The 22,272-nt window shown below is 44.2% G+C and overlaps 1 protein-coding gene across 1 annotated transcript in view; it reads right to left on the bottom strand.

Moving 5' to 3' along the window:
- Positions 1-22,272, bottom strand: part of LOC115123129 (carbohydrate sulfotransferase 8-like) — a 263,485-nt gene that overhangs the window by 217,153 nt on the left and 24,060 nt on the right. The window contains exon 2 of the mRNA XM_065013163.1: positions 8,183-8,388. Within this exon, the coding sequence (XP_064869235.1) occupies positions 8,183-8,357 (175 nt within the window). The 5' untranslated portion in view covers positions 8,358-8,388. The remainder of the gene's footprint in view (positions 1-8,182; positions 8,389-22,272) is intronic.

The raw sequence follows: 22,272 nt of genomic DNA, 5'->3' as shown, positions 1-22,272 counted from the left end.
TATTAGACATGTATATTCATGTTGCTGCTCATTACCAGGCCTTTGATAACCAATCCCATCCTGATTATTTGGTGCTCCAATGACGAGAGGAGAGAGGCTGTCTCTTTCCCGAGACGGAGAGCAGAGGAGAGGAAATGGAGGATTGGTGTCAGACAGATAAGGGAATGACTAGGGACACTGATGGCCAGGGCCCTGTCATATTGAATAAGTGGCAGAGTGCCTTCTTTAATCAGCGACTGTGGCGGCTAGACTCTGTATGTCTGTCTGTCGGTCTGTCGTCTGTGGCTCAGCCAGCTCACCTGTTCATTCTAATTACCCCAAAAACATGATCTCATTATTATTTTTGTGCTGCAGTGGAGACGCCAAATATCTCCTTCTCTCCCTCCCAAAAAGCTCTGCATTGAATTTGCACTGCAGTGGATGAAGGTAGATCAATTGTGAGAGACTATATTTTAAGCGTGTACAAACTCTGAGTTATATGATATTGACTTCTGTCCAAGGCCTCCACAACTGCAATGCCAAGTTTGTAAACAGTAAATGCACCAGGATGCTCTGAAAAAAGTTCTCGAACAATTGCCTCCGTGAGATTTCTGCTCAAATCTGTGTGTTTGAGGCTTTGGTCACTGAAGGAGTCCTCTCTGTGCTGCAGCAGGACAGTGTACAGTACGGCCCACCCTTGGCTGTGGGGTTAGAGTGACACAGCATGTGGCAGATTGGTTATGTTGAGCGGCACAGGCTCCAATAGCGGCCTTCAAAGACTTTTCAAAAAGTCACTTCTCTGTTGGATCTACCTAGTGCTCAACCCACATCCTGTTCTCAATCCTTTTGGAGTTTTTGAACACAGCCCAGCGTGCATTTGGAGAAAGGCCAGGCGGACACCCCCCACTAGCACAGCTCATCACTGCTCTCATCTGTCAGCTAACAATCTACAACATTTTTGCTGACGTGGGCTAATTAAGTCAGTGACTGGCTAATTAAGTCAGTGACTGTCAGCGACTGACATAACAAGAAAAAAAAATCTTATGTACAACCATATTTTGAAATTGCACCTTGAGTATTCTAATATTCTAACTCGCAACTGTAAGTTGACACCCTGACTGCGTTCCCCCAAAAAAGATGCTATATTTTTTTATTATTGATCTAAGGGCCTTCAAAACTGGCATCCCGCCAGTTGCCCATGTCTGTACTAGTGGGAGGCTCAACAGATACATCTTGACCTTTGCACTACAGTTGAAATGGAAAGACCAGAGCATCTGCTTTTTTTGTTTCCCTCTCCGCTGGTCAATGTAGCTTCCTCTGTCTCATATGGATGCTTTCTGATCTGGGCTACATTTTGTATTTCATGGCTTACTGGATAGCACCAGATCAGCTGTTTTGAAGTGTTTTATGTCCAGGACTGAGGAATGGTTCAGGGGAGATGTATCGCTCGCCCAGGACTCAGTGCTGCACTAATATGATTTGTGGCTGTGTCTCACACTGACTATATTTTCCAACACACAGAGAGCATTCTTTAAAGTCTGTGCAGTAAAAACACAACTGGCAAAAGCCAAATAATAATATGCCTCTCTTGCATGATAAAGTACAGTAAATGCCTTTTAGTCTTTTGGTAAAGTAATAGTATAGCTTTAATTGCTGTAGGGATAACATTGTATTTTTCTGGACATCAGCCATTCACTGTAATGGAAGAAAGTGGAGGAAAAAATCAATTTGGAAACATATTGGCAGCATTGGTTGTGGGATCAGATGGCTTTGGAAAACAGATTATGTCCAGACCAGAGAGCCCAGAACATGACCACAGGGGACTAATGTTAATAGAACACCACATGACCTTGGCGTTGCCACGGAGAAATTGTGATACCCTAGTAGGTTAGCAGACTGAGTTGGCAATGTGGACAATGAATACCTACAATACCTACTAAGTACCTAGACGAATAACTACCTACTAAATACCTACCTACTGACTGCCTACTGATGCAAAGGTAGGCTACTGTATCAAGGGTTTCAGAGTTTCAGCTATCAAGGCCACTTGGATGGTTCAGATTTCAGCGTGTTCTGCCAGACCATAATAGGCTATCCCTCCTCAGTAGCTGAGGTGTACAGAGGAGAATGGAGATCTGTAACATCTACGGCTTGGCATGAGCACAGGTTGCCATGACACTCTCCAGATAACCATCCAGATCGTCATGTGATCCAGGGACAAAACCGGCCAGCAGAAAACTGCTCTTATTGTACTGTATGGTTGCACTGTTTCAATGAAGTTCTGTTTTTCTCACCAAATCCCCAGAGATAGTGCTTACCTACTATGTCAAAGGTCAGGGTAACATGGCACTTAAGGTTGTGTAAAATGACTGAGTGACGTAGCTTTGCCAATAATTAATTTCAAATGCACTGAACTGGGTGGGATGGAGTGGAGTGGAGTGAGAGTGGATGGTGCCAGGTCTGCACAAGTAGTTTTTGTAAAGGGAGCTTTGTGAGGTGGACAGGCAAAGGATGGAGAGGAAATAATAAGGTCATAAAATATACATTTTTACACAAACATCCAATGGAGTGGATTTGCATGGAAATATTGTTGATCAGCCCCTCCCTCCATGCTAGGTCATCCTCACAATTTAATTACATTAAGAGACGGCTAAATTAGACTCTGCAAACATAACGGCTTAAAGGATTACTGGACCTCTGGTGGGGAGAGATCAAATTCTACCTTCCAGCTTGAAACAATATGCACTGTACCTTGCGGTCGCCATGTGAAGAGGGATTGATGGAGAGATGGAGGGGGGGATGGGGGGATGGAGGGAGGGTTGTTGTGGACTAGATGAGAGGGTAGTTGTACATACATCCACAGTCAGTCCACCAGTACAATGCCTTGCAAAAGTATTCATCCCCCTTGGCGTTTTACCTATTTGGTTGTATTACAACCTGTAATTTAACTGGATTTTTATTTGGATTTCATGTAATGCACATACACAAAATAGTCCAAATAGGTGAAGTGAAATGAAAAAAATGACTTAATATAAAAATTAAAAACAGAAAAGTGGTGGGTACATATGTATTCACTCTCTTTGCTATGAAGCCCCTAAATAAAATCTGGTGCAACTAATTACCTTCAGAAGTCACAGAATTAGTTCAATAAAATCCACTTGTGTGCAATCTAAGTGTCACATGATCTCAGTATATATACACCTGTTCTGAAAGGCCCCAGAGTCTGCAACACCACTAAGCAAGGGGCACCACCAAGCAAGCTGCACCATGAAGACCAAGGAGTTCTCCAAACAGGTCAGGGACAACGCTGTGGAGAAGTACAGATCAGGGTTGGGTTATAAAAAATATCAGAAACTTTGAACATCACACAGAGCACAATTAAATCCATTATTAAAAAATGGAAAGAATATGGCACCGAAACAAACCTGCCAAGAGAGGGCTGCCCACCAAAACTCACGGACCAGGCAAGGAGGGCATTAATCCGAGAGGCAACAAAGACACCAAAGATAACCCTGAAGGAACTGCAAAGCTCCACAGCAGAGATTGGAGTATCTGTCCATAGGACCACTTTAAGAAGTACACTCTACAGAGCTGGGCTTTAAGGAAGAGTGGCCAGAAAAAAAAACAGGATTTGGAATTCGCCAAAAGGCATGTGGGAGACTCCCAAACATATGGAAGAAGGTACTCTGGTCAGATGAGACTAAAATGGAGCTTTTTGGCCATCAAGGAAAACAATATGTATGTTGCAAACCCAACACCTCTCATCACCCTGAGAACACCATCTCCACAGTGAAGCATGGTGGTGGCAGCATCATGCAGTGGGGATGTTTTTCATTTTTTCAAATTCTTTAGGGAAATGTGTTTCAGTCTTCCAGAGATTTGATACTGGGATGGAGGTTCATCTCCCAGCAGTACAATGACCCTGAGCATACTGCTAAAGCAACACTCAAGTGGTTTAAGGGGAAACATTTAAATGTCTTGGAATGGCCTAGTCAAATCCCAGACCTCAATTCACTTGAGAAACTGTAGTATGGCTTAAAGATTGCTGTACACCAGCGCAACTCAAGAATGGGCAAAAATCCCAGTGGCTAGATGTGCCAAGCTTATAGAGACATACCCCAAGAGACTTGCAGATGTAATTTCTGCTAAATGTGGCTCTCTGAATAGTAACGCATGCTCAAGTTTTCAGTTTTATTTCCTGTTTTGCATCCTCAAAGTGGTAGGCATGTTGTGTAAATCAAATGATACAACCCCCCCCAAAAATCTATTTTAATTCCACTACCTTAAAATCTGTGAAATGTAATTTACATCAACAAATAACCTTAAATTCATTACATTTTCATCTCTTACCAAAATGAAAAGAAAACAATAAATACATTTTCAGATTGCCATTCTCAAAGAAACGTGTATATTGTCCCATCTGTACACTTATTTTTTTGTCCCCCCAAATATACAATCTACACGACTGTTCAAAAGTTTGGTGTCACTTAGAAATGTCCATTAAATATTTTGTCCATTAAAATAACATAAAATTGATCAGAAATACAGTGTAGACATTTTTAATGTTGTAAATGACTATTGTCGCTGGAAACAGTTGATTTTTAATGGAATATCTACATAGGTGTACAGAGGCCTATTATCAGCAACCATCACTCCTGTGTTCCAATGCCACGTTGTGTTAGCTAATCCAAGTTTATCATTTTAAAAGGTTAATTGATTATTAGAAAACCCTTTTGCAATTATGTTAGCACAGCTGAAAACTGTGTTCTGATTAAAGAAGCAATGCACCTGGCCTTCTTTAGATTAGTTGAGTATCTGGAGCATCAGCATTTGTGGGTTCAATTACAGGCTCAAAATGGTCATAAAATAGTACCCGCAAAACACCAGTCTCAACGTCAACAGTGAAGAGGCAACTCCGGGATGCTATCTCTGTCCAGTGTCTGTGTTCTTTTACCCATCTTAATCTTTTATGTTTATTGGCCAGTCTGAGATATGGCTTTTTCTTTGCAACTCTGCCTAGCCTCTTCACTGTTGACGTTGAGACTGGTGTTTTGCGGGTACTATTTAATGAAGCTGCCAGTTGAAGACTTGTGAGGCATCTGTTAGAGCCATGACTAAACCAGATTCAAAAAACAGATAAAAGAACACCTTACGGGCCCGGCCATGAAGAGACACACTGACATTTTTATGAATTTTCTATTGTATTTTGCATTGTATTATGTATTGTATTATGTATGTGATACGTGGTTGGGGTACAACTGTGATATGTGGTTGTCTCTCCTGACTATCTTAAGATGAATACACTAGCTGTACGTCGCTCTGGATGGGAGCTTCCACTGAATGGCTAAATTGTAATGTAAATGTAGTGCTGTGTATATGTATGTATATTATGTATTTCATTTGTTATGTTGTTTCCTGTTTGGACCACAGGAAGAGTAGCCCTGCCTCGGCAGCAGCTAACTGGGGATCCTAACAAATATTAAGTACTAAATATACGCTATACTGTATATATAAATCTTGGCCGATCCAACTACCGTTCCCCGACCCCAACTTTGAATACCATTGACATAGAGAAAGGCTTTATATTTCACTAACGAGACTAGGCTACATCTAAGGAAATGCACACACACACGCACGCACACGCACACGCACACACACACACACACACACACACACACACACACACACACACACACAGGCTCTCGTACCTTAGTACATATTTTTCGTTCTCCATGTCATCTCATCAGTGATGTGTGAAGTGTTCTTTGACTGCCTGGCGACATGCTGCATATAAAAAAGACAGTGACATTATCGTCTTCACCCCAAGCAGATGGCTTTTCAACCACGACTCCTCACTGCGGATGCCAAGCCATGGATCAGTAAAGATGTCAAGGACGTTGGGTAGGATTTTCTTTGCATGGTAAGAGTGCAATTAGACAATAACTGGCAAACACACCACTGTGCCTTTGTTCAATTTGTGCCATTCAATGCATAGCACAGCAGTCCTCTGAAGTAAACAGAGCATTTCTATAGATTAGCTACTGTAACCGAGTCGAGCTAACATGCTCTCTTCCATGCAATGATTATTAGAGGGGAAATTGATTTGTGCTATGTAATTATACTATACTGGAATAAGAGAATTTTGGGTGACCTAGTCACGACTCGGCACGATCTCAGTGGAGTTGTGTAATACTGTACCAGTCCACTCAATGGGCCCTTGTCCTTTTTTCCGATGAAGAAAGACTTTGCTTTGCCATAGGGTTTGTTCCAATGAGATGGCAATAATGTGTTATTGGTGTTTGAGTGAAGACACATACCTGTACTGGAACACCACCATACAACTAGACCTTCCTCTCAGCCGTTGGCCCACACTGTGACAACAAGGCCTTAAGTGTTGGAAAAACGCTCGCTGGTCAAAATGTGTGTTAGAAATTTATCTCAGCTATCTGCTAGGACTTTGAGCCATGTCTTTTCCCCAGGAGATTGGTAGCTAGTGGGTTTCCCCTCGATTGTCCCTTAAACAGTTACTGTGGTGATCAGGAGAGACTGTTGCCCAGCCTGTTAAACTGCTGGTTCCTGTTCAGCTATTGTGAGTGTTATCTTAACCATGGGGGACCAAAGCACTCCACTGACTGTGACTACACTCCACAGCCAGACAAAGAGGATGAGCAGTGGAGAGAGGAAGATAGATAGAAGCTGACATCCAATGTATTAAAACCCAACACTATTAGAGATGAGCTTCTGGCGGAAGTGAGGCATCGTAGCTTAAGGCATAGATACCGTTCAGCATCATCTTTCCAGCGGTGTAAGCTATACTGAAGTCACTGAATGTTCATTGTAACACTTCATGTGTCATACATCATTTGTGAAATTTGCATTGTTTGTTTCTAACTAAATCAGTGCATGGATAGTGCGTGCATGCTTGCTTTTGCTGTGAAAATGGATACTCGTACAATACAATTACAGTACAGTATGTCAGCAGTTTAAATACTTCAAATTCATTAAGTGCTTATCGTAATAATATAATATATGCCATTTAGCAGACACTTTTATCCAAAGCAAATTACAGTCATGCGTGAATAAATGTAACGTATGGGTGGACCTGTGAATTGAACCCACTACTCTAGGTTACAAGCACCATGCTCTACCAACTGAGCTACAAAGGACCACCCCACATAGACACCAAATCCTCAATAAAAAAAGGACATGCCACTATCTTGTCATCATGACATTGAACTTGGCATGGTGCTCCTTCTGAATAGACAAACCAAAACACCTTGCCATTTCTACAATCTGTGTGGCCCACTAGCACTGCAGTTTCCAGGTTAGACACACTTGGCACTTGGCAGTGTGTGTGTGTGTGTGTGTGTGTGTGTGTGTGTGTGTGTGTGTGTGTGTGTGTGTGTGTGTGTGTGTGTGTGTGTGTGTGTGTGTGTGTGTGTGTGTGTGTGTGTGTGTGTGTGTGTGCGTGTGTGTGTGTGTGTGTGTGTTTGTGTGTGTGCGTGTGTGCGTGCGTGCGTGCGTGCGCGTGTGTGATATTACCCGCACGAGCATCTAACAGTCGAATATTAGAGCCAGGAGAGTTCTCACTCTCCGTAAGTACCTCTTATTGATAGAGAGGCTGACACAGTACTCATCCTGTCTGATACTGATGATGACACACAGCACGGGTGACACATGATAGACCCACACACAGCGGTGCACAGAGCCTCCCCCATCTCTCCATCTCTCTTTGTGTAGTCTCTCTCTCTCCCTCCCTCCCTCTTATCTACATCTTAGCCCTCTCTCTCTCCCCAGCTCTCTCCCCATATCTTTCTATCTCTCAGTGTGTGGCTCAGTCCTGTGGTGCTGTAGCAGGTGTTCACCAGTGGTGCCCTCACAGTGCACCACCAAGGACATTGCCCTCATTTACGGTTGACATCCTGGCATTGTCTGATGATAACTCATAACCAATTGCTTTACATTTTCAGTATGCAAACTTGGTACGGTTCTTATCAAACTTTAATCCAATAGAGGAGCAGGTTGCCAATAACAGTATATATAGTACATGTGTACATGCATGTAAACAGATGTATATGGGTTTATTTGTATGTGTGTCACGCTTCTTTCACAACATACAGTACTGATGATAGTATCAACCCATTCCAGTTTCAGGTCAGTAGAAACTGACTGTAGAATAGGGTATAATTTCTCTCCCACTGACCTGGAGCCTGTTGCTGGACCATCTCTGAGAGGTCCTGGAGGTGTATGAAGAGGACAAGGCCTCCAGCCCCGAACAGCAGAAGGAACCAGAAGGAGCAGGGCAGCTTGACGGCCGTGGCCCTCATCCGTCTTCTCCCACGCAGGGCGTCCACTATCCTACACTCCACCCACAGCATCCTGCTATCCTGCCTCAGCTCAGACTGCTGCCTGGGGAGAGAGAACAGGGACAGAGTCAGCCCAGATAGGACAGGACATAAGATATTGCAGCACAATATAGAACATAGCATGACATGACATAGGATTAAATAGGTTATAATGACATTAATATAGGTAGGCTAATCATGGTTCTTCAACAGCTTGTGTTCACCTTACTGAGTGACAACTATAGAAACACTCTTTGACCTGCCAAATGCTTACCATTCAAGATGAATAAACATACTGTAAGTGAATGACCAGAGATGTTACATTTTATAAGCAGGAACTACTTAAAAGACATACTGTGCAGTATTAATGATAAACATAGGCTCTTTGAAGTCTGTTTGCAAATGACATCAAACAACATACGTCCTAAATGTGTTAAACTGTGGACAACTTGACATTAAATCTAGAAGCCATTGTTTTTTATGAATCAGTGAGCCAGAATGAGGGTCCGTGCTCAGGCTATAATGAATGGTGGCCGGTGCACGAGAGAAAAAACATCTAAATAGTTCAATGGAATCTCGCACTAAAACCATAAAAAGGAAAAAACCAAGGAGGCGGGATGCAAAAATATACTTTATGTAATCAAAAAAAGGTGAAAGTGCAAAGTGCTAAATATAAAAAGGAGCATACGTTTCAGTTGCTATGCCTTTATCAGTGCTGTACAAACAAATTAAGTGGAGACACGCACTTAAGAAGACACACATGTCACGCCCTGACCTTAGAGAGCCAGTTTGGCTGAGTCAGGTTGGAGACCTGAGCCAACTCCCCGTGCTTACCGTGGCGAGCGTCATACTGGTCAGGCACCGTGTTATGCGGTGGAGCGTGTTCACAGCCCGGTGCACTACATCCCAGTTCCCCGCAGCTGCCGGGCTAGGGTGAGCATCCAGCCAGAACGGGTTGTGCCAGCTCTAAGCTCGAGACCTCCAGTGCGCCTCCACGGCCCAGTGTATCCAGTGGCTCTGCCAAGGACAAAGCCTCCTGTATGTCTCTCCAGTCTGGTGAGTCCTGTACCTGTGCCCAGAACTAAGCCTCCTGTATGTCTCCCCAGCCTGGTGAGTCCTGTGCCTGCTGCCAGAACTAAGCCTCAGGTATGTCTCCCCAGCCTGGTGAGCGCTGTGGCAGCTCCACGTACCAGACTGCCCAAACGTCTCCTCACTCCAGTGCTGACCCATGGCACAAAGCCTCCAGTGATGATCCATGGCAAGAAGCCTCCAGTGATGATCCATGGCAAGAAGCCTCCAGTGATGATCCATGGCAAGAAGCCTCCAGTGATGATCCATGGCACGAAGCCTCCAGTGATGATCCATGGCACGAAGCCTCCAGTGATGATCCATGGCAAGAAGCCTCCAGTGATGATCCATGGCAAGAAGCCTCCAGTGATGATCCATGGCAAGAAGCCTCCAGTGATGATCCATGGCACGAAGCCTCCAGTGATGATCCATGGCACGAAGCCTCCAGTGATGATCCATGGCACGAAGCCTACAGTGATGATCCATGGCACGAAGCCTCCAGTGATGATCCATGGCACGAAGCCTCCAGTGATGATCCATGGCACGAAGCCTCCAGTGATGATCCATGGCACGAAACCTCCAGTGATGATCCATGGCATGAAGCCTCCAGTGATGATCCATGGCATGAAGCCTCCAGTGATGATCCATGGCAAGAAGCCTCCAGTGATGATCCATGGCAAGAAGCCTCCAGTGATGATCCATGGCAAGAAGCCTCCAGTGATGATCCATGGCACGAAGCCTCCAGTGAGGAGTCATGGCACAAAGCCTCCAACGAGGGTCCCCGGTCCGGAGCCACCAGCGACGGCCTCCGGTCCGGAGCCTCCAGCGACGGCCTCCGGTCCGGAGCCTCTAGCGACGGCCTCCAGTCCGGAGCCCCCAGTCCGGGTCCCGCAGCGAGGGTGCCCAGTCCGGGGCCTGCAGCGAGGGTGCCCAGTCCGGGGCCCGCAGCGAGGGTGCCCAGTCCGGGGCCTGCAGCGAGGGTGCCCAGTCCGGGGCCCGCAGCGAGGGTGCCCTGTCCGGGGCCCGTAGCGAGGGTGCCCAGTCCGGGGCCCGCAGCGACAGTGCCCAGTCCGAGGCCCGCAACGATGGTGCCCAGTCCGGGGCCCACAGCGAGGGTCCCCAGTCCGGGGCCCACAGCGAGGGTCCCCAGTCCAGGGCCCGCAGAGAGGGTCTCCTGTCCAGGGTCAGCGGTGAGGGTCCCCACACCAGAGACGCTACCAAAGTGGGGTGAGCCAGAGGTGGAGCGGGGTCTACGTCCCACACCAGAGCAGCCACCGCGGATAGATGCCCACCCAGACCCTCCCCTATAGGCCTCCAGTCCGGAGCCCCCAGCGAGGGTGCCCAGTCCGGGGCCCGCAGCGAGGGTGCCCAGTCCGAGGCCCGCAACGAGGGTGCCCAGTCCGGGACCCACAACGAGGGTGCCCAGTCCAGGGCCCGCAGAGAGGGTCCTCAGTCCAGGGTTGGCGGCGAGGGTCCCCACACCAGAGGCACTACTAAAGTGGGGTGAGCCAGAGGTGGAGCGGGGTCTACTTCCCGCACCAGAGCCGCCACCGTGGATAGATGCCCACCCAGACCCTCTCCTATAGGTTCAGGTTTTGCGGCCAGAGTCCGCACCTTTTGGGGGGGGGGGGGGGGGGTACTGTCACTCCCTGACCTTAGAGAGCCGTTTTATTTCTCTATTTGGTTAGGTCAGGGTGTGATGTGGGGTGGGCATTCTATGTTTTGTGTTCTATGTTTCTTTATTTCTATGTTTTGGCCGGGTATGGTTCTCAATCAGGGACAGTGGTCTATCGTTGTCTCTGATTGGGAATCATACTTAGGTAGCCCTTTTTCCCTCCTTCGGTGTGGGTAGTTAACTTTGTTTGTGGCACTAAAGCCCCGGAAGCTTCACGGCTGTTCCTTTTGTTTCTTGTTTTGTTGGCGTCATTCCAAAATAAAAAGGAAAGTGTACGCTCACCACGCAGCACCTTGGTCCACTTCTTACGACGGCCGTGACAGCACCTGTGCGTAACAGGTGTAACAGGTAACAAGTTAACTAGATACTGGTGAATAGTGGGTCATCAACGGCGTCTATAAATATACAGAATGAGACTAGAAAAATATAAATAATGAACACATATAATTGAAAATAAGAAACAATTCATCAGCCTGTATGAGTTATGAACTGATGTCATAACCTTGGAGACCAATAGCAGTCAATCAGATATCAAACCACTTTGGCTGGCCTTCAGTCATGGATAAATCAGCCAGCACAATCAGCCAGGGACATATCTAATTCTTATATGCATCTATTGTTTTGCTGGGAACACACGCCCTCTGATCAACTGGATCAAATGCTGAGAAGTGTATGTATCCATCTGCTGAATTCATTAAGCAAACACACAAGGATGTTTGCAAAATGTATTCTGATAATAATGTTTCATTTTTTCTACCATATTCCCAATTCCCATTTATGGGATATAGCTATTAGTATTTAGTATGCACTGTGGTCTTTTAAAGTATGATTACAGGAAAAACACAAAAACTGTATGTGGACTGAACGTAGCACAGCTTGCAATGACAAACTTGTATTCTGTTCTGTATAACTTACTGCATATCTAACTTCCCTTGGCAATACTGAAACAGGTGGCCCAGAAACGATTTATGGTCCGAATTAAATTATTGGCACCATAACAAAGGGACAAAGAAAGATTCAGTTGGTGGCCCTATTCCATTCACTATTCAATTACTACCTGAGCCCAGGGTTTGACAGGGGTAAAATGGGAGGCAAAATCATATTCACCGCAGAGCTAATTGTCCTTATTTATGGCAGCTGGCTGATCTGTGGTCAGGAGTAATCCATTCTGCTGCTGTGATGGAGATTACCCATCGGTAAATGAGATTAGCCACCAAACTGACTGTTATTCTGTTATGTAGAAAAGACCAGTGCTCAGATGGCATTTGTTTTCTTTCAAATAATCTGAGCAACTGACTGAGGCTGCCTGGGGCACCAGGCGGGAAGTATTTGCACTTTTGGGATTATTATTTTGTTTCCATTGTGCTCAGCAAATTCAATCAAGCACAGCTAATGCATAGGTCTGTTTCTGCACTCCTTTGTTCCGGTTGTCCAATTGGCTACAGTATGATAGTGGCAATGTCTCGCAATCTTTCTGTTCATGTTGCTGACATACGTAACATCCCACAATTCCCCCATCTAACATACAGTCAGCCCCACACCTCAGCCGGCAGCGGCCCCCAGCCACCTCACACATTCCCCTGCTCCCTGTGACGGTGACCTGGCTCTGCAGGGGACACGTACACCCAGACACACTCAGACAAAGGGCTGATGACGGCTCAGACGCAAACAGACATGCTCAAACACCCTCACACATAACACCCAAACACCCTTAGAGTAGCTATTCTCTCTATGGTGCATAACAGCAAATGCTACAGATGAAGTCACAGGTAGGCTATTAACATACAGACAGCCCCTGCAGTAGTGTTCCCATGTTCACGTGTCAAAAGACAGAATATTAGACAGCACGCCTGAGAGTGCCAATGTCCTAGCTACACTGCTATATGAAGCTTTGGACTTAGTGAATGCTTTTTAAACATCCTTAATTCAATAAATGCAAAGCCATAGTGTTAGTGTCCAATCACTGGACTATTGTCAATGCTGTTACATAGAATTACAAATTCAGACCAGAGAGCTTCATATTCGGCCTATTTGACTTCCTGACCTCAACCTGCAGAACATCTACAGTGTGCTACAAGCAACATGCAAAAATGACACACACACAATATCTCATTAAGACAATGGTCAAAAAAAAATCTTAATCTGGGTTTAGATATCGATATTGTGCAAAATGCAGAATTATATTTTATAAGCACATTTGAGTAATTTTCCAACTATAGCAGCCTGAAACCCAGCAGACCAGCTACTGGGAGCTCATTAAAGAGTACTACTGCATGAGGCTAGAGAGAAACATTTCAAATAATCTGAGCAACTGACTGAGGCTGCCTGGGGCACCAGGCGGGAAGTATTTGCACTTTTGGGATTATTATTTTGTTTCCATTGTGCTCAGCAAATTCAATCAAGCACAGCTAATGCATAGGTCTGTTTCTGCACTCCTTTGTTCCGGTTGTCCAATTGGCTACAGTATGATAGTGGCAATGTCTCGCAATCTTTCTGTTCATGTTGCTGACATACGTAACATCCCACAATTCCCCCATCTAACATACAGTCAGCCCCACACCTCAGCCGGCAGCGGCCCCCAGCCACCTCACACATTCCCCTGCTCCCTGTGACGGTGACCTCTAGAGAGAGAGAGAGAGAGAGAGAGAGAGAGAGACAGAGAGAGAGAGAGAGAGAGAGAGAGAGAGAGAGAGAGAGAGAGAGAGAGAGAGAGAGAGACAGAGAGAGAGAGAGAGAGAGAGAGAGACAGAGAGACAGAGAGAGAGAGAGAGAGAGAGAGAGAGAGAGAGAGAGAGAGAGACAGACAGAGAGAGAGAGAGAGAGAGAGAGAGAGAGAGAGAGAGAGAGAGAGAGAGAGGTGTAACTCTATCACCTACCTGAAACCTAATGCAGAGGAGTCCCCTAAGCTGTGCTCTTTTGTACTGTCCTTTACTGAATTACACTCTTCACATTCAATCAAATAATTGCAGCACCAAACACAATAATGCTAATTACAGTTTAATTCAATTAAACACTGCTTTTCCTTCACAGTTGTATTCAATCAGCAACCCATATTAAAGTGTATACATAATGCTGTAATATGAAGCCACATCATAATAGATTGTAAAAACTCATATTGCACTAAAGTCTGACTAAGACCTTGGAAGCTGTGCATATATTACACTAAATATGTGTCCTTCATTAGCTGTGAAGGGGCTATATCTAAACCTCATTAATAAGCAAGGCCAAAAACAGGAAGTCCTGGGAGATACTAGCACTGATGCATCAAATTTTGTCGGTTTGTCTATTTGGATGAATTACATGAGCGTAATATGAGCTTAATATTCGAGTAGGACAAAATTCCTCCTCTGCGATGTGAGAGACTGATCAACAACTACAGGAAGCATTTGGTTGCAATCATCACAGTTAAAGGTGGAAAACCAGGGGGAAATTACTTTTCACATAGGGGTATTGGGTGTTGCATAACTTTGTTAATTAAATAAATCAAATAAGTATTATTTTTTGTGTGTTATTAGTTCACTCGGGTTCCCTTTATCTAATATTAGGTTTTGGTTGAAGATCTGATAACATTCAGTATCAAAAATACGCAAAAATAGAGAAAATCTTAAATGGGGAGAAAACGTTTTCACGGCACTGTACATCGTAGCTCCAATATACCCAAAGTAACTAAAGACAGTACAGATCTGTCTTTCCATCCAAAATGAGGGCCCACTGGGCACAAACTGGTTGAATCAATGTTGTTTCCACGTCATTTCAATTAAATGATGTTGAACCAACGTGGAATAGATGTTGAATTGATATCTGTGCCCAGTGGGGAATGGCGTTTGTTTTGCATTCAGTGACAAGCATGACAAGACATGTAAAAAGGCCTCTCCCAGACATGTGGGTAGTATAAACTGACCAAGTCTGTGAGCATCAGAGCATCATATATTTGTCAATATATTCTCTGTATATTCTGTTTATCCTGTATATATTCTTTCTGTATATTCTGTTTGTTGTGGTCAGCACCATTTCACCAGGTAAAATTGTGGGCAGTCCCATGTGGATTGGTTTGGTTTTGAAGTGCATTAAGTGCATTTAAGGATTCGGAACAGCCTGACTACACGCTAGCTTCACACATCACAGCCTTTCTGTGTCAACCTTTTAAAAACACAGTGTTCTAGCTAGCCCATGGTGTAAGTTACAGTCTGTCCTTTACTCAAACGCTTTCATGAAAGGCTAGTTTGCCAGCTAGGGTCTTTCTGCTTAAGAACAAATAAATAGTCTGCCATACACATGCTGCCAACCATGCTGGCAAAAAGATGCCTCCACAAGTTGAAATCCATGTGGGTGGATTTAGCAAATTTCGATGTTATTATATGAAATATGAAGAGGAGAATTACATGTTGTGTTGATACAGTTGGACAGTTGGAGAAGGACACAGGAAAAGACGAGTCCATTCCAGTTTCAGTGCTACATCTCAAGTCAGGTTATTTATCTGTACTTTTCTATTTCAGCTTGCTTGGTACAGAGATATAATAGTAGTCAACAAGTCAAAAGCAACACTTTGAAAGTAAAACACTAGAATGCTTTTATTTTCCAGCCTCCAATTGGCAGAGAAAGAGCAGGTGCAGAGAGGCAGACATGTTATTAGTTCGATGTGTGGCTTCTTGCTGGACCCTCTGCACAATTTGAAAGGTGTATGTTAACAGAGTGAGTCAATATAATTCTGAGTGCACACAAGTAGTCACGCAAGCGCCAATGCCCACTGGGAGACACATCTTATCAAGTCCTCTCCAACAGCTGAGTGCATATAGTGTATCTTACAAGTTCTCTTTAACAAGAAGATATTGTATATTTCTAATACTTAATGTTACCAAAGACCCATTAATAACTTCTTAAGGTGAGGGGACAGTATTCGGAAGTTCAGATGACTGATGTGTCCAAAGTAAACTGCCTGTTACTCAGGCCCAGAAGCTAGGATATGCATATAATTGGTAGCATTGGATGGAAAACACTCTGAGGTTTCTAAAACTGTTAAAAAATTATGTCTGTGCGTATAATAGAACTGACATGGCAGGCAAAAACCAGAGAAGAATCCATCCGGAAATGTTTTTGTTGTTGAGGTCACCACCCATTCAAATGTTTGTTTATTGGATATTCAAAGGAATTCCTCCCATATTGCAGTTCCTATGGCTTCCACTAGATGTCAATAGTCTTTATGAAACAGTCAGAGGTCACCAAGCGCAACATAGCTTCAGCGTGTAAATCAGCTACAAAGATGTGTCGGCATTGAGTAATTGTCTCTGGCCTCCTCCCAGTTAGGGGGAGTGATGAGCTCTACAGCAGTCTCACAACTCAATCGCTGGTTGAAAACTGTTTTCTGCCCCTCCCAAAAGATTTTGTAGATAAAAGAATTTGTAGATAATTGTCCCTCTTTCTTGGACTCCCTCTTTCTTGGACTCAACAACAGGACCAAGCCTGGCCTGTTGAGGAGTGACAGACTCCATCCTAGCTGGAGGGGTGCTCTCATCTTATCTATGAACATAGACAGGGCTCTAACTCCCTTAGCTCCACAATGAAATAGGGTGCAGGCCAGGCAGCAGGCTGTTAGCCAGCCTGCCAGCTTAGTGGAGTCTGCCACTAGCACAGTCAGTGTAGTCAGCTCAGCTATCCCCAGTGAGACTGTGTCTGTTCCTCAACCTAGGTTGGGCAAAACTAAACATGGCGGTGTTCGCCTTAGCAATCTCACTAGAATAAAGACCTCCTCCATTCCTGCCATTATTGAAAGAGATCGTGATACCTCACATCTCAAAAAAGGGCTACTCAAAGCAGTTACTGTATAGTCAATGAACTAATCACTGATCATAATCTTGATGTGATTAGCCTGACTGAAACATGGCTTAAGCCTGATGAATTTACTGTGTTAAATGAGGCCTCACCTCCTGGTTACACTAGTGACCATATTTGCGCATTTACGATAGCAAATTTAAATTTACCCCCCCCCCCCCCCCCAACGTTTTCATCTTTTGAGCTTCTAGTCATAAAATCTATGCAGCCTACTCAATTACATTTTATAGCTACTGTTTACAAGCCTCCTGGGCCATATACAGCGTTCCTCACTGAGTTCCCTGAATTCCTATCGGACCTTGTAGTCATAGCAGATAATATTCTAATTTTTGGTGACTTTAATATCCACATGGAAAAGTCCACAGACCCACTCCAAAAGGCTTTCGGAACCATCATCGACTCAGTGGGTTTTGTCCAACATGTCTCCGGACCTACTCACTGCCACAGTCATACTCTGGACCTAGTTTTGTCCCATGGAATAAATGTTGTGGATCTTAATATTTTTCCTCATAATCCTAGACTATCGGACCACCATTTTATTACGTTTGCAATCGCAACAAATAATCAGCTCAGACCCCAACCAAGGAGCATCAAAAGTCGTGCTATAAATTCTCAGACATCCCAAAGATTCCTTGATGCCCTTCCAGACTCTCTCTGCCTACCCAAGGACGTCAGAGTATAAAAATCAGTTAACCACCTAACTGAGGAACTCAATTTAACCTTGCGCAATACCCTAGATGCAGTTGCACTCCTAAAAACTAAAAACATTTGTCATAAGAAACTAGCTCCCTGGTATACAGTAAATACCCGAGCTCTGAAGCAAGCTTCCAGAAAATTGGAACGGAAATGGCGCCACACCAAACTGGAAGTTTAGTTTGGAAAGACAGTACCGTGCAGTATCGAAGAGCCCTCACTGCTGCTCCACCAAACTGGAAGTCTTCCGACTAGCTTGGAAAGACAGTACTGTGCAGTATCGAAGAGCCCTCACTGCTGCTCGATCATCCTATTTTTCCAACCTAATTGAGGAAAATAAGAACAATCCGAAATGTATTTTTGATACTGTCGCAAAGCTAACTAAAAAGCAGCATTCCCCAAGAGAGGATGGCTTTCACTTCAGCAGTAATAAATTCATGAACTTCTTTGAGGAAAAGATCATGATCATTAGAAAGCAAATTATGGACTCTTTAAATCTGCGTATTCCTCCAAAGCTCAGTTGTCCTGAGTTTGAAAAACTCTGCCAGGACCTAGGATCAAGGGAGACACTCAAGTGTTTAAGTACTATATCTCTTGACATAATTATGAAAATAATCATGGCCTCTAAACCTTCAAGCTGCATACTGGACCCTATTCCAACTAAACTACTGAAAGAGCTGCTTCCTGTGCTTGGCCCTCCTATGTTGAACATAATAAACATCTCTCTCTCCACTGGATGTAAACCAATCTCACTAAAAGTGGCAGTAATAAAGCCTCTCTTGAAAAAGCCAAACCTTGACCCCGAAAATATTTTAAAAACTATCGGCCTATATCGAATCTCCCATTACTCTCAAAAATTTTAGAATAATCTGTTGCGCAGAAACTCACTGCCTTCCTGAAGACAAACAATGATTACGAAATGCTTCAGTCTGGTTTTAGACCCCATCATAGCACTGAGACTGCACTTGTCAAGGTGGTAAATTACCTTTTAATGGCGTCAGACCGAGGCTCTGCATCTGTCCTCGTGCTCCTAGACCCTAGTGCTGCTTTTGATACCATCGACCACCACATTCTTTTGGAGAGATTGGAAACCCAAATTGGTCTACACTGACAATTTCTGGCCTGGTTTAGATCTTATCTGTCGGAAAGATATCAGTTTGTCTCTGTGAATGGTTTGTCCTCTGACAAATCAACTGTAAATGTTGGTGTTCCTTTAAGGTTCCGTTTTAGGACTACTATTGTTTTCACTATATATTTTACCTCTTGATGCAGAAAAATGAATCCATGCTTTTGTTACTTCTAGGTTAGACTACTGCAATGCTCTACATTCCGGCTACCTGGATAAAGCACTAAAACAACTTCAGTTAGTGCTAAATACGGCTGCTAGAATCCTGACTAGAACCAACATATTTGATCATATTACTCCAGTGCTAGCCTCCCTACACTGGCTTCCTGTTAAGGCAAGGGCTGATTTCAAGGTTTTACTGATAACCTACAAAGCATTACATGGGCTTGCTCCTACCTATCTTTCCGATTTTGTCCTGCCGTACATACCTACACGTACGCTACGGTCACAAGACACAGGCCGCCTAGAATTTCTAAGCAAACAGCTGGAGGCAGGGCTTTCTCCTATAGAGCTCAATTTGTATGGAATGGTCTGCCTACCCATTTGAGAGACGCAGACTCGGTCTCAACCTTTAAGTCTTTAGTGAAGACTCATCTCTTCAGTAGGTCCTATGATTGAGTGTAGTCTGGCCCAGGAGTGTCAAGGTGAACGGAAAGGCACTGGAGCAACGAACTGCCCTTGCTGTCTCTGCCTAGCCGGTTCCCCTCTCTCCACTGGGATTCTCTGCCTCTAACCCTATTACAGGGGCCAGGTCACTGGCTTACTGGTGCTCTTCCATGCCGTCCCTAGGAGGGGTGCGTCACTTGAGTGGGTTGAGTCACTGACATGGTCTTCCTGTCTGGGTTGGCGCCCCCCCTTGGGTTGTGCCGTGGCGGAGATCTTTGTGGGCTATACTCGGCCTTGTCTCAGGATGGTAAGTTGGTGGTTGAAGACAACCCTCTAGTGGTGTGGGGGCTGTGCTTTGGCAAAGTGGGTGGGGTTACATCCTGCCTGTTTGGCCCTGTCCGGGGGTAGCATCGGATGGGGCCACGGTGTCTCCGATCCCTCCTGTCTCAGCCTCCAGTATTTATGCTGCAGTAGATTATGTGTCGTGGGGCCAGGGTCAGTCTGTTATATCTGGAGTACTTATCCTGTCTTATCCGGTGTCCTGTGTGAATTTAAGTATGCTATCTCTAATTCTTTCTCTCTCTCGGGGGACCTGAGCCCTAGAACCATGCCTCAGGACTACCTTGCATGATGACTCCTTGAATGTCCCCAGTCCACCTGGCCGTGCTGCTGCTCCAGTTTCAATTGTTCTGCCTGCGGCTATGCAACTCTGACCTGTTCACCGGACGTGCTACCTGTCTCAGACCTGCTGTTTTCAACTCTCTAGAGACAGCAGGAGCAGTAGAGAGACTCAATGATCGGCTATGAAAAGCCAGCTGACATTTACTCCTGAGGTGCTGACCTGTTGCACCCTGAACAACTACTGTGATTATTATTATTTGACCATGCTGGTCATTTATGAACATTTGAACATCTTGGCCATGTTCTGTTATAATCTCCACCCGGTACAGCCAGAAGAGGACTGGCCACCCCTCATAGCCTGGTTCCTCTCTAGGTTTCTTCCTAGGTTTTGGCCTTTCTAGGAAGTTTTTCCTAGCCACTGTGCTTCTACACCTGCATTGCTTGCTGTTTGGGGTTTTAGGCTGGGTTTCTGTACAGCACTTTGAGATATCAGCTGATGTAAGAAGGGCTATATAAATACATTTGATTTGATTTGATTTTGATTTGATCTTTAGAAAGGCTTTCAGGCTTGTTTTTTTGAAAAATTTGTTAGTAATTGTAGTTTTTCAAGTCAATTTTGACTGTAGTCATGTGGTGCTTGTGGATGAGGGCGCGCACTTTGTTATTTATCTCCGGTATTGAACATACTATATTTCGTCTTAAATTGTATTGTTTATTTACATATTAGGGTAACTGAGGGTGATTAGAAACGTACTCCCTGACGAAGGCCATGCAGCCGAAACGCGTCGGTTTATGTTCTATTGAACATGCCATACTAATAAAGGCATTTTAATTAATTATGTGAAGAGTGCCTTGGTCCTCCTTTCTTTTTGATGATTAGAAATGTTGTTTGACTTGTTTGGATGAAGTTTATTGGTAACTTTTGGGATTCCTTTGTATGCATGTTGAACGAGTGGAACGGATGGATTACTGAATCAAACGCGCCAACTAAACTGAATTTTTGGGGATATAATGAAGGACCTTATCGAACAAAACGGCCATTTGTTGTGTAGCTGGGACCCTTGGGATAACAAACAGAGGAAGATCTACAAAGGTAAGTAATTTATTTTATCGCTATTTCTGAATTTTGTGACGCCTCTGCTGGTTTGGAAAATGTTATTAATGATTTTGTATGAGGGGCACTGTCCTGATAATCGCATGGTATGCTTTCGCTGTAAAGCCTTTTTGAAATCTGACAAAGCGGTTGGATTAACAAGAACTTAAGCTTTTAAATTATGTATGACACTTGTATTTTCATGAATGTTTAATATTACGATTTTTGCATTTTGAATTTTGCGCTCTGCAATTTCACTGGATGTTGTCGAAGTGGGTTACTAGTACCCCACCTAGCCCAAAGAGGACCATGGGAATTAGCTGGTAGTACTGTATCACCCCAAAAGTGATATTGTTCCAATAAAGACGCACCTTTTATTCGGCCTTCCGAAAAGTTACACATCATAAAAGTAAAATCAACATACACATGAACAGTGTGGTGGCAGCAGCCACTGCGATGGGAGATATTTGTAAAGCTCTGGGTTCCATGGCCATCCCCTTAAACAGTATGATTTACAGTCTTAAATAAAGCAGAGGTGACCTTTCATCAGATTTAGCCAGACAATATTTTGCTTGGGTGTCCAGCATTCATGTGGATTAGCATGACAGATGGGAGACATGCTGCAAAATCAATACCTCTGTCAACTCAACAAAGTCCCTCTCCAACAGAGAGGAAAAACAAACCCTCAATGGCTGAACTGATTCTGACTGGTGGGCTAAAATAGATGTCTCTCCGAACTGAGTCTGACTGGTGGGCTAAAATACAGTAGATGACTCTCTCTCGTATCAATCAAAAGTAGTCAGCAGTCTGAAAACAACACTTATTGGTATCAAACTTGGCAGACAGTGTATTGAAATCCGTATGTTTCAAGTTCAACTGCAATATTCTGAATCCCCAAAAAAGATATGTAAAAAGGGTGATTTACTTTCTCTGTTAAGCAGAATGCCTGTGCTCTGCTCAGAGCTGTCACTATGAGAAGTATAGCGCTACACCACACAAGCACTATATTTAACTAATTTCAATGGTTAGAACACCAGATTAGCTTTGCCAGTAGTTGGAGTTGTCAGTCTATGAAATACTGGACATACAGGTACGACACAAGATCTGTATTTGACTTAATTCAATCTGGAAAACACAGACAAGCCAGATTACCTCTGTGTTATTTAGTATTAGCTCAATTGTTGATTTAAAGGTCTGGAACAGACAGAAACACAATGTGGAAGAGAACCGGGGAACT

Source organism: Oncorhynchus nerka, linkage group LG28 (genome assembly GCF_034236695.1).
Source record: "Oncorhynchus nerka isolate Pitt River linkage group LG28, Oner_Uvic_2.0, whole genome shotgun sequence".
Taxonomy (NCBI): domain Eukaryota; kingdom Metazoa; phylum Chordata; class Actinopteri; order Salmoniformes; family Salmonidae; genus Oncorhynchus; species Oncorhynchus nerka.
The sequence above is the reverse complement of the archived record's forward strand: the minus strand, read 5'-3'. Positions and strand labels throughout refer to the sequence as shown.